General features: G+C 40.2%; 1 protein-coding gene across 1 annotated transcript; it reads left to right on the plus strand.

Moving 5' to 3' along the window:
- The first annotated feature begins 648 nt into the window (after positions 1–648).
- Positions 649–9,609, plus strand: LOC139564278 (galanin receptor type 1-like). Its single transcript, XM_071383669.1, has 3 exons — positions 649–1,678; positions 1,897–1,962; positions 7,035–9,609. Exons 1-3 carry the CDS (start codon positions 944–946, stop codon positions 7,350–7,352), a joined length of 1,119 nt encoding a protein of 372 aa, XP_071239770.1. The 5' UTR covers positions 649–943; the 3' UTR covers positions 7,353–9,609.
- The last annotated feature ends 1,806 nt before the right edge of the window (positions 9,610–11,415 follow it).

Genomic DNA, 11,415 nt, shown 5'->3' on the forward strand with positions numbered 1-11,415 from the left:
ACAAAAATCTCTGAAACTGGAAACACTTATCTCCCTCACTAGCTTTAAGCACCAGCTGTCAGAGCAGCTCACAGATTACTGCACCTGTACATAGCCCATCTATAATTTAGCCCAAACAACTACCTACTGTATTTATTTATTTTGCTCCTTTGCACCCCATTATTTATATTTCTACTTTGCACATTCTTCCACTGCAAATCTACCATTCCAGTGTTTTACTTGCTATATTGTATTTACTTCGCCACCATGGTCTTTTTTTTGCCTTTACCTCCCTTATCTCACCTCATTTGCTCACATTGTATATACTTATTTTTTCTACTGTATTATTGACTGTATGTTTGTTTTACTCCATGTGTAACTCTGTGTTGTTGTATGTGTCGAACTGCTTTGCTTTATCTTGGCCAGGTCGCAATTGTAAATGAGAACTTGTTCTCAACTTGCCTACCTGGTTAAATGAAGGTGAAATAAAAAATTAATAAAAATTGTGCATAAATATGGCCACGAGAACGTGGACAGGCCAAGTTTAATTTTGGAGTGCTTTTTAGTACATCTTGGGCGGTGGTACTGAAAGCTGACGTAAGACACGCAGCCCAGCCCCTTCTATAATATGTAGGGGGAAATAGGGCGAGGAGGGATTTGAGCGGAGCCAGCCAGCGACTGAGGACGCACCAGGTGGAGACAGCAACTACATTACGCACCAAGAATATATAAAACAGTACATTCCGGGCAGCTAAATTCAGACATATTGACAAAATGTATCGTAAAAAGTATCTTCACTTACATTGTATCGAAAAACAATGAGGAACATTGTAACGAATTGAGATACAATATTGTGTGATGGCTGTATTCAAAAGACTCAAGAGACTTTGAAACAAATTATGCTTTTATTATCTGAATAGGCAACAACGTCTGCCAGCTACTGTCAAACGACCCAGGAAGACATATGAAGGCATTTGTGCGCCCTACACTTACATTTGAACATAGTTCAGCACTAGAAAAAGTGATGAACTCGTCTGGTTTGGACAACCTAACCGAATTTGCATCATGGTATCTCAACAGAACGGATGTCGAGGAGGAAAATCAGAAACTTCTGTTCGGGATTGGCATGGACAACTTCATTACGCTTTTGGTTTTCGGACTCATCTTTACGCTTGGAGTGTTGGGAAACTCCATGGTCATCACCGTGCTGGCACGTAGTAAACCCGGAAAACCACGGAGCACCACCAACATATTCATCCTTAACCTTAGCATCGCCGACCTGTCCTACCTGCTTTTCTGCATCCCTTTTCAGTCAACTATTTACATGATGCCGACATGGGTTCTGGGTGCCTTCATCTGCAAGTTCATTCATTATTTCTTCACCGTTTCCATGCTGGTTAGTATTTTCACCTTGTCCGCAATGTCGGTGGACCGCTACATTGCCATTGTTCACTCCAGAAAGTCGTCCTACATCCGCGTGTCAAAGCACGCTTTGATCGGAGTGGTGGTCATTTGGATACTCTCTTTGGCCATGGCGGCGCCAGTCGCCGTCATACACAACATATACCAGAGAGACGAGAATCACACCTATTGCTGGGAAGTGTGGCCGGATCAAAACCAAAAGAAAGTCTATGTTGTGTGCACGTTTGTTTTTGGTTATGTATTGCCCCTGCTGCTGATTTCGTTCTGTTACGCAAAGGTACGCAGGCAATCCTGATTTATTTATTATTGTATTGATAGATAATTGCCTATGTCAATTTCTGAGTTTGTGTAATCTAAGATGGGGACAACTAAGACATAAATTAGATAGCCTTTGAAAATAAATTATTTCAATACAATGTTATTACATATTTGTTATAGCATAGGCTTTAATTAATCGTTTGATAGGTTATCACACAATTCTTTATGCATTTTCAGGTTTTAAATCACCTGCACAAAAAACTCAGAAACATGTCCAAAAAGTCAGAGGCATCGAAAAAGAAGGTATGTAAAACCATTCATGACATTTTACATATTGACTGTTGATGGTGATCATTAGTGTACGGCGGACAGCCCCCACACATGCAGTATGTTGGAGTATTACAGTCTCCCACACCAGTTGTCCAGCAGCAATAGTAGGGGAACAAGACCAACATTAGTTACAGTCTGGGATTTAAAGCTACAGTCTGGGATTTAGGAAGCTGTGCAATGGTCATTTCAATTCTTAATATTTACATAATGATTCTTGAAGAATATAAGGTCTACATGTCTCATGAGCTTAGCACTATGACCCACTATGGCTTTATCATAACCCAAAATAGAATGTTGTACTACTTGTTTACATCAAGAATGTAAAGATACATTGTTTAGCTTCAAAATATGGTTAAAACTGTATCTAGGAGTTTGATCATCTTGGCCTGTCAGTCCTTGCATTTAAAGAGCTGTCTATGAATTTGAAAGGAGCTACGCCTCATCGCTCAGCTCAGCCATATGCCAAACAAGGTGGCGGGGAACCTGTTTTGTTGTTTTTTGACATTTTGACTTTAATGCTTTTTCTAGACATGTTGTCAAGAGCTCTAGGCAAGTGTTAAAACATTCAATATCATTTAAGCTTCATAAGGCTTCCATCCCTCTAGCCTAAAAACACTATTTGGATAAGATGTTTCCAAAGATATAATCATGTCAAAAAATCAATATTGGTTGTTGTTTCTCGCCACCTAGTAATTTTATGAAGTTAGCTTTAGCAGGCACAGAGAGCTTCCCAATCTCCCAACCTCATATCTGGCTACCAAGAAGCCATTTCATGCCATCAATCAAGTTAGAGTAGCTAGCTTGTCTAACTACCTTAGCTGACATGTCTTCTGGCGAGGTTGGTAGACTTCAGAAAAGCAAGCGATAACTACATGTACTGAACAAGACTCACATTCCTTTCAACCTTTTACCCAGATTTTAGCAGAGATGCAGAGAAGCATATTTAGTTTCTTTAAAAGAAGAAGCACAGACAGCTCAAGAGGTATGTTTAGATATGCAGACAAAATAGAAATATTATTGACATAGAATTAATCAGAATGATTATGGCTCTAGATTGTAGGAAAAAGCTGTTTCCGGTGTTTGAAAAATACAAAAATCTCCAACTTCCGGACTAGCGGCTTAGCCCCCGTCCGGACCACCTCCTAGCCATCCTCACATACTGACGTAACAGCATTGAGCTGCAACATATACCATGGAAGAACCAACATCCCATTGCCAGTTTTCTAGGCAAAAATAATAGTCTAGTGAAGAAAAATAACCAATAAACTTAGTCAGTATTGTAAATTGAATATAAGGCACTTGGTATCGGCGGTACAGTCCATTTACAATGTCCCTGAAGCGCCTGTCAATTACCACACTTGAGTGAAGCAGCAGAGTGGGAAAGTGCAATCAAACTGGACTTTCAGCTATTACTCTTCTTAATGGCCATTTGCCTGTCTAAGCCAACCCGCCGCTGCTGCTCGCCTGGCCCTTTAGTGTTGGCCTTTAACAATATGCCCAGACACCGGTCCACATGGCTTACGCATAACTAAACAATAAAAGATGAATGTTGGTCTGAACTATGTGTTTACAAAAATGTATTCTCAGTTGGTCACATATAGACAGTTCAAATGTCATTCAATGAGTATAAACTCTGATTGATGAAATAATATTTGTCTATAGGAATATCTTCACATTAATCAGGTTTCCATCCAACCTTTTTATGCAGGTAAAGTACACGTCGGATACAAAATGTCACGACAGGCCTGATGGAAACAGTTCATTTTGTCGGTAAACGTTCCAAATGTCGACAAAGCTAAATACGCTAGACAAGGTGGGATCTTTATGTCACTCGGAGTAAAAAAATTAAATAATAATTGTATCTGCGAACTGTTGGCAAGAACGCACGTGCCAATACCAGATGGTATAATGCAACTTTTTTTTGACAAAACCATCAGGAGAGTTGAAAATGTGATGGAAATCCATCAAAGTTTTTTAAATTTAACGACAAAAGTGATTTTTATGTGGACTACGTCATCCTGCACATCCACAATAAGTCAATTGGATGGAAACACGTCTCTGGTGGGAACGTGCACATATTATTTTTATGCAGATTTTTTGAATATTCTCAAGAATATATGTCGCCAATTGGATGGAAACCTAGCTGATGAGATATTGCTGCCTGATTCAAATCGATGCGCGTGTTTGAGTCGTCAATCATCTCACCCAACCAGCCTCATTTATTTACAGTTAACGCTTTCACCGTGGATACAATTAAATGTGTCAAATGAGTAAAGAAAACGGAGGCTGTGTCCATAGGCAGATCAAGACACAAGGTGTTCAATTAAAGGTATAATCAATTGTGTGTTTGTGTGTCTGTGTCTACAAAACATTAAGAACACTTTCATAAAATTGAATCCAACTGCCACTTTGGCCCTCACAACAGCCTCAACTTGTCGTGACATGGACTCTACAAGGTGTCGAAAGCGCTCCACCGGGATGCTGGCCCATGTTGACTCCAATGCTTCCCACGGTTGTGTCAAGGTGGCTGGACGTCATTTGGGTGGCGGTCCATTCTTGATACACACAGGAAACTGTTGAGTGTGAAAAACCCAGTAGCGATGCAGTTCTTGACACAAACCGGTGCGCCTGGCACCTACCACCATACCCTGTTCAAAGGCAATTAAAGAATTTGTCTTGCTTATTCACCCTCTGAATGGAACACGTACACAATCCATGTCTTAGCTGTCTCCTCCCCTTCATCTACCCTGATTGAAGTGGATTTAACAAGGGATCATAGCTTTAAACTGGATTCACCTGGTCAGTCTATGTCATGGAAAAAGTGTATGTATGTATGCATGTGTGTGTGTGTGTGTGTGTGTGTGCTCGCATATGTGTGTGCACGTGTGAGGAGTAGGAGGAGGCTGGCCTCGATCTCCAGCCATCAGTTCAGTAACTCCTCCAATGCTGTGAAACAACGTGTCAGGAGCAGCTGGGCAAACAATACTACTATCACCACTATTATAAAACGTCTCCACTTATCAGCCCTAGGTACACACAGGAGGAGGACAGGGTGTTTATATACTGTCGTGTGTGGCATCCCAGCACAACAGAAAATACATATTTTCAACATCTTGTGCTCATAGGGATATCTCTAAAGCTCCTGTAATCCTCTTTGTCCTTTCACTTTGACAAGTGTATTGAGCAAACGTTTAACTTTCAGTCCGCTCTTCAAAAATAATCTTGACAATGTGTTTGGATTATTACAAAAGGGAATCGTAACATGGGAGATCAATGGAGGCCAGATCAACCTGGATTTTTTTGTTATCACGCACTTGGTTATAAATGGGATGCGTCATATGAATTCCAGCACTTTCTGACACTTCGTGATAAACATAGTCAAATGAATGAAATGTCAACAGACGGTTGTTAGCGAATGCAGTCTTAAAAAGACATCTTTAGGGTGTTCTGCAAAAAAAAAAGTGTTCCGCGGAGTAGGTAATGGGTTTGTTTTTGATTGGCATGCCACTATGTTTGAATGAATTCCCTGTGTAGGAGGTGTGAGGCATAGTTAATTAGCAGATTTAACAGTTTTACTCTCTTATTTCGTTCAATTAGGCGTTTAATTCAACAGCACACAGGACTTGTTATGGATGCCAATGCTGAACTTGTTCTTTCAATAGCCTCGAAATGGAGAACTAAAGCCCTTCATTGATTTTGTCTTTTGGGGGATTTTGAGCCCCTCTGACTGTGTGTGCGTGTGGGTATGTGCGGTGTTGGTTGTGTATGTGTGCTGTACTCTACAAAACAGATTCAGATTTCTCTTCCATACCACATACAGTAGCTTAAGATAGTGATTTATATATTTATATTTCCATATACGTATGAGCCCAAGAACAATTTATAGATTCACAAGTTGTCACCGTCAAATTAGCTGTGTTCGGTCTCCAAGAGAAACACCACATAGACTCAAACACCTAGACTTAACTAATGATGGTAAAATAAATAACAGTGCAAGGTTATTTCCGTTTTAATTTGGGGATTTGACTGTTTAAACGAATAATTGAACACTACACATACCAATTGTACAGCTCTGAATGATTGGGAGTTCAGGGTACAGTCAGTTCTGCCAGTCTTCAAGGGAGACCTGGATCAGGTGAAAGGGAGTTTTTTTTATGTGGCTGTGCCTTTTGCAACAATGTGGTTGATGTTGATTTTGGGCTGGTTGTAGTGCTGAATGGTAGGTGTTTGAGCTGGACTTATGTACATTTTCATGACGCCACCAAGCTTACTGAAAACCTCACTTCATTCAATTAATTACTTAGCTACATCTATCCCTCTGTGTCTGATCTCTCTGTCTCTATATTACAGGTCTGTTTTTTTATAATGAGCATTCCTATCGGTCTTCGACCATATATCTTTCTCCCCGCCTCACTCCTCTCTCTGTGTCCTTCATCTCCCTCTCTCCTTCCCTCACTCCTTTTTTTCTGAGCATCGTCTCCCAGTTTCCTGGAAAAGATCCATGTGCTACCATGTTAGCGGGGCTCAGGGACTGCTGTGGCAGGCAGACACTCGAGCCTCCCTTTTACCCAAATAGCAGCGGAAAGCAAGCAGACACATTTGTAAACATCTCCAGCCCTGCCCCAATGCCTTCTCTGTATGTTCCCGCTCTTTAATATATCTCCCATGTTGCGTGCTAATTATTTAACACAGCGGTAAATCAATCTGCAAGCCAGGAATGTAGGGGAAAGGCAGAGCAGGCCAGCAAGCATGAAATTGGCATTTCCTCTGACAGGTGCCACCTTTAACTATGCTAGTTTTGGCAAAAGACATGAGAACATCCCAGATTCTACTGAAAGACAATCTCATAAAGGGACAAGGTTATACACGTCACATGCTTAGTGGACGCACATAGTTATTACAACTAGACAATGTATTGACATTAGTAGATACGTTCAGAAGTCCATTTTTTATTCATGAAAGGTAAAATGGTAGTGGACAAATTCCACTCTTCATACTTGAAGACCTTTTACCCTGTGCCCCCCCCTCTCCTCTCTCTCCACTAGACTGCCCAGACGGTTCTTGTAGTGGTGGTGGTGTTCTGCCTGTCATGGCTCCCCCACCATGTGGTCCACCTGTGGGTGGAATTCGGCAACTTCCCCTTGACCCAGTGGTCCTTCTTGTTCCGGGTGGCGGCCCACTGCCTGGCCTATAGCAACTCCTCCGTCAACCCTGTCATCTACGCCTTCCTCTCGGAGAACTTCAGGAAGGCCTACAAGCAGGTGTTCAGGTGTCAGATTACCAACTCCCCTCTCAACGAACTCAAGGAGTTCCGCAGCAAGGTGGACAACACACCGCCCTCCACCAACTGCACCAACGTCTGATTGGAGGTCACTGAGTGCCAGCTCAACTACGGCCATGACGACTGGTTGTTTTCCGAGGGTCCTTCTGAGACATGATGCTATGAGGTTCCATGTTTCGATTCGGAAATGGTATGAAGACAATATGAAGAAAACTGGATATGCGCTCGAGCTATATAGTTCCACATCAGCGCTGTACCATCATCAAAATAACGCCTGGACAGACGATGTGCCATTCTGGACGTACTATCATACGTGTAGTGAGCGTCTCTTTCTTTCTTGCTCCCTCTCTCTCTCTCTATCTTGCTTTCTCTCTCGTTCTCTCTGTCGTGATCACAGGAAGATTGCCGAGTCTGACTCTCAGGAAAGGAAAGAATGTGGACCATGATATCTCACTGACCATCTTATTATACATCAAAACTGTGGATGTTTGGTCATTTTCCTTCTTATATGTGCATGTGCATGTTGTCGGTCCTTTGTGATGCTGTATTTCTGCTCTCTTAAGTAGCTGTTGAGATGAGCGTCTATAATATAGCTTCACTCTACACATTGAAGCTTGATGTTACTGCTGTATATGTTACATAGTAGTAGCCTATCATGGAGTAGTTTTGAATTGTTAAAACATATTAGCTATTGCTCTATTAGATATTGCCCAGAATATAAGAAAAATGTACACAGTGTAATTTTGTCTTTCAAGTTGAATATTGTTTGAAGAGAAAGCATTTTGTGGTTTGAATGTAATGGCCAATTTTCTTGTTGTGAGTTGCCAATGTGTATACAAGGGAAATGTTGTCCGTATAACTTAAACCTGTCTTGCCACCTGTAATAAGAGACTTTTCAATTGAAAAAAAAACCACAAGTTGGGATTTTTAATAACGCTATTGTATAAACTATTTAAAAATACTCTAATGTGTACTCAATATAAGCCTACTTTATCTTATTTATTGAATTGGTGTACGATATGGAAAGTCCATGTTTTATGGCGTATTGTTTTGTCATGACAATGGCTTGTACAGGTACTGTATGTGGTTCAAAGGCATTGTGTGGGATCTCGTTACCCTTTGACTTCCATTTCTGCCCATCATTAGAGTAAACTAAAGAAAAATCTTCAAAGATCAGAGGGCCAAGATTTTGTTTGTCTGTGGTAACCACTTACAATCAGAAGTAGACAGAAAGAAAACACAATTATTCTCACAAAAGTATATCCTGCTCCTTTTCACAGCTAACACCACATCCACGTTTGGTAGTTCAGTATATGTGAGAGAGATTTGAAAAAGTTACTTCTTCTCATTTTACGTGTCGAAAGCTAGCTAATACTGATAGAGAACAAGAATGAATACAGTAAAAAACAAAAAAACATGGAAGAGACAGCACTTTGGTTATTTCGATCCATGGTATAGGACAAAACTATCTCATACGGATTTGTATATACTTGAGTACTGCCATGGGAAACTCACTTCGTGGTCATTGTACGGTGGCTATCTACATAGCGAGCCGCCGTTGCACACTCTTACTTAAGCGTAAACACATGTCAGTAATGAACATCCAGAATGGGTAAGGTTTAGGCATGCTATGAAGTGGTTAGGGTAAATGGTAGGCAGGGTAAGGTTAAGTGTAGGTACGCTACTGTAGCAAGTGGCTAAGGTAAGTGTTAGGGTAAGGTTAGGAAACAAGAACACGCATGGAGTGGAAACTGCCGCTACTCACAGATTACAAATCCTGCAATTTTACGTTCCCCCCACAATCCCCAACCAAGCACCTGGCAAAGCAACGTGACTCGTCACGTTTTCACTCACCACCACATAATGGCGTTACAATTACACTCAAACTCAGCTGACCGTAGAATCGTTGGAACTACTAATTATTTGGAACTACTAATTATTTATTTCACTTTGTATTTACGGATGAATGCAACCCAGAGACTATCAAGTGATAATCATGTTTAAATTATTCCTTTTTATCCCTCATTACTCGTTAACAGTGTGTTTAATGAAGACTCTCTTGATGAATTAAGACTCGTGAGGATTCTTTCGTTTCTGCTCCAGAACACTGTGACACAAATATTTGCTTTCTGGGATAGAAGAAACTTTCTACACATATCTATCTGTATTTCAATTTCTAAAATGTTTGGGGGGAAATGTAAAACGCTTCTTTTTTGTTTGTTTTTGTGCCATATTATGCTGGAAAAAAATCGACACTTTTATATTTTGCCAATGCAGTGCTTATACGTGTTGATATCACATTAAACTGTTGTGACAAGCAATATGTTTCCTCATGAAAAGACTCACTGATTTAATTTGTTGTATTTCTTTCTACTATGCACATACAATATACAGTATCGTGATGAAGGTAGATGGATTGGACCATCTGTAATTCACTTCCATTCCCTCAATCAAGTCTTCCTTTCCATTGCGGTAACAGGTAACAACCAGCTGGCCCATGAGAGAAGAATACATTTCCTGAAAGTGGCATTTGGCTAATGTGCTGAATTGGACTGTTTAGCCCAGGCAATGGACCACTGGCATCGCTCAGAATAGATTGGTTTACAAGGCATGAATACAAAATGTGCTTATCTTTTTGCACTAGAAAGCAACCAATCATCAGCCACATCATCCAGCGCCACCCAGTTCTGCAGGAATAAATGTCTCACATCAGAAAGCGTGAAAAATGCTATTGTACTTAAAAATAGCTTTTTTTTTTAAGAGCCCAGTCTTAGTAAACACACTTGGAGCACAAATCATACATAATACATTAAACATGAAAACGATATCCCGGAAGCATCATCCCGGAAGCATAGCCGTACAAGAATGTGGAGATGAAGTTGATTCCAGAACCAATTTCTATTGTGAATTATTTTGTTGGCTAGCTCCCATCCAAATATCCACTTTATCCTTACTCATAATCTTCTTGGCTAGCTATTTTACAACCTCCTACTTTTACTACTTTCTTTTCTGGGTCACCATGCTCACCCATAAGAATAATAAATAACTCTGTCCCCTACAGATGTAGGATCTTAATTTGACCAGTATTTTCGCAGCATAATCCTGCAGCAACTGGATTTGAACTTTTAGTCCATAATGTTGGTTGAATCGTGGTTAGGCAATTAGCTGGCTAAAATTGGGCTACATGAAAAGTGCAGTACTGTTAAAATAACCGTGTGCTAGCGCAGGTTTTCAGTGAATTTATGTAAATCACAAAACTCATCTGCATTTCCTGTGGCACAGGAAAATTCTCAGCAACAAATTAAGATCCTACATCTGTACCAAAGTTATTAGGCAATAAATAAAACTCTTTAATCATGCAGAGAACATCCATGGTTCTATCCTACAGTACTGTAACAAGGTCACTCTTTTCCCTCAATAGCACAAACACACTCCAACCACATCTCGTGCAATTGATTTTGGAGGACTGAGATATATTTATTTAATTGCGAAGAGGATGAAAGTAAGGGCTATTATTGACTATTGTTGAGGGCTGTACCAGTCAAGCCTGGTTTCATCCTGGGTCTGCTTTTGGGATACGTTTTTTGGTCATGTTCTTTCTACCCACGTTGAGGTACAAATATTAATGTGTAGTTAAAGTATATTTAGCCCATTTTGTGCTTTGGTGGATGTGCTGGTATTTTGTGAGTTGATAAGATATCTGCTCTATGAATTCTAGTTTATCGACCCAGCAGGTAAATAACATTGGACTAAACAAGCTATCTGCTCCCTCCCTTGCATGTAACATATGCTAGGAGTATGTGAGGGTTTTTATCTTACCTTCCCACTTATGTTTCCACACAGCTTTGACTGTTTACTTATGATTAAACAGCATATGTACTGTAATATGGCACTGCTTGGTTAGAGACTGCTGCCACTGTTTCGCCAGCACAATTATCATTTATATTTGACTATACACAGGGTGGGGGAGGGTTTGTACACACCATGTTATGAGACTGTAAACATCTTAGAGAATCTGCCCTCCAAAGCTAATTAATATGAATAAGATCATTAATAATGCATCTGTCTTCTGTGGAATAAAATATATTAGCTAAGGGATACTCTGAACAGGCAAAATACTTTTTATTTATTTATTGAATATTCGA

Source organism: Salvelinus alpinus, chromosome 35, assembly GCF_045679555.1.
Source record: "Salvelinus alpinus chromosome 35, SLU_Salpinus.1, whole genome shotgun sequence".
Lineage (NCBI taxonomy): Eukaryota > Metazoa > Chordata > Actinopteri > Salmoniformes > Salmonidae > Salvelinus > Salvelinus alpinus.

What these genes read in the sequence shown, in the direction of transcription:
- LOC139564278 (XM_071383669.1), top strand. Translation starts at nt 944, where the DNA reads ATGAAGGCATTTGTGCGCCCTACACTTACATTTGAACATAGTTCAGCA. An exon ending in TTTCGTTCTGTTACGCAAAG is followed by an intron (nt 1,679 to 1,896) that starts GTACGCAGGCAA and finishes ATGCATTTTCAG; the next exon opens with GTTTTAAATCACCTGCACAA. An exon ending in CAGAGGCATCGAAAAAGAAG is followed by an intron (nt 1,963 to 7,034) that starts GTATGTAAAACC and finishes TCTCTCCACTAG; the next exon opens with ACTGCCCAGACGGTTCTTGT.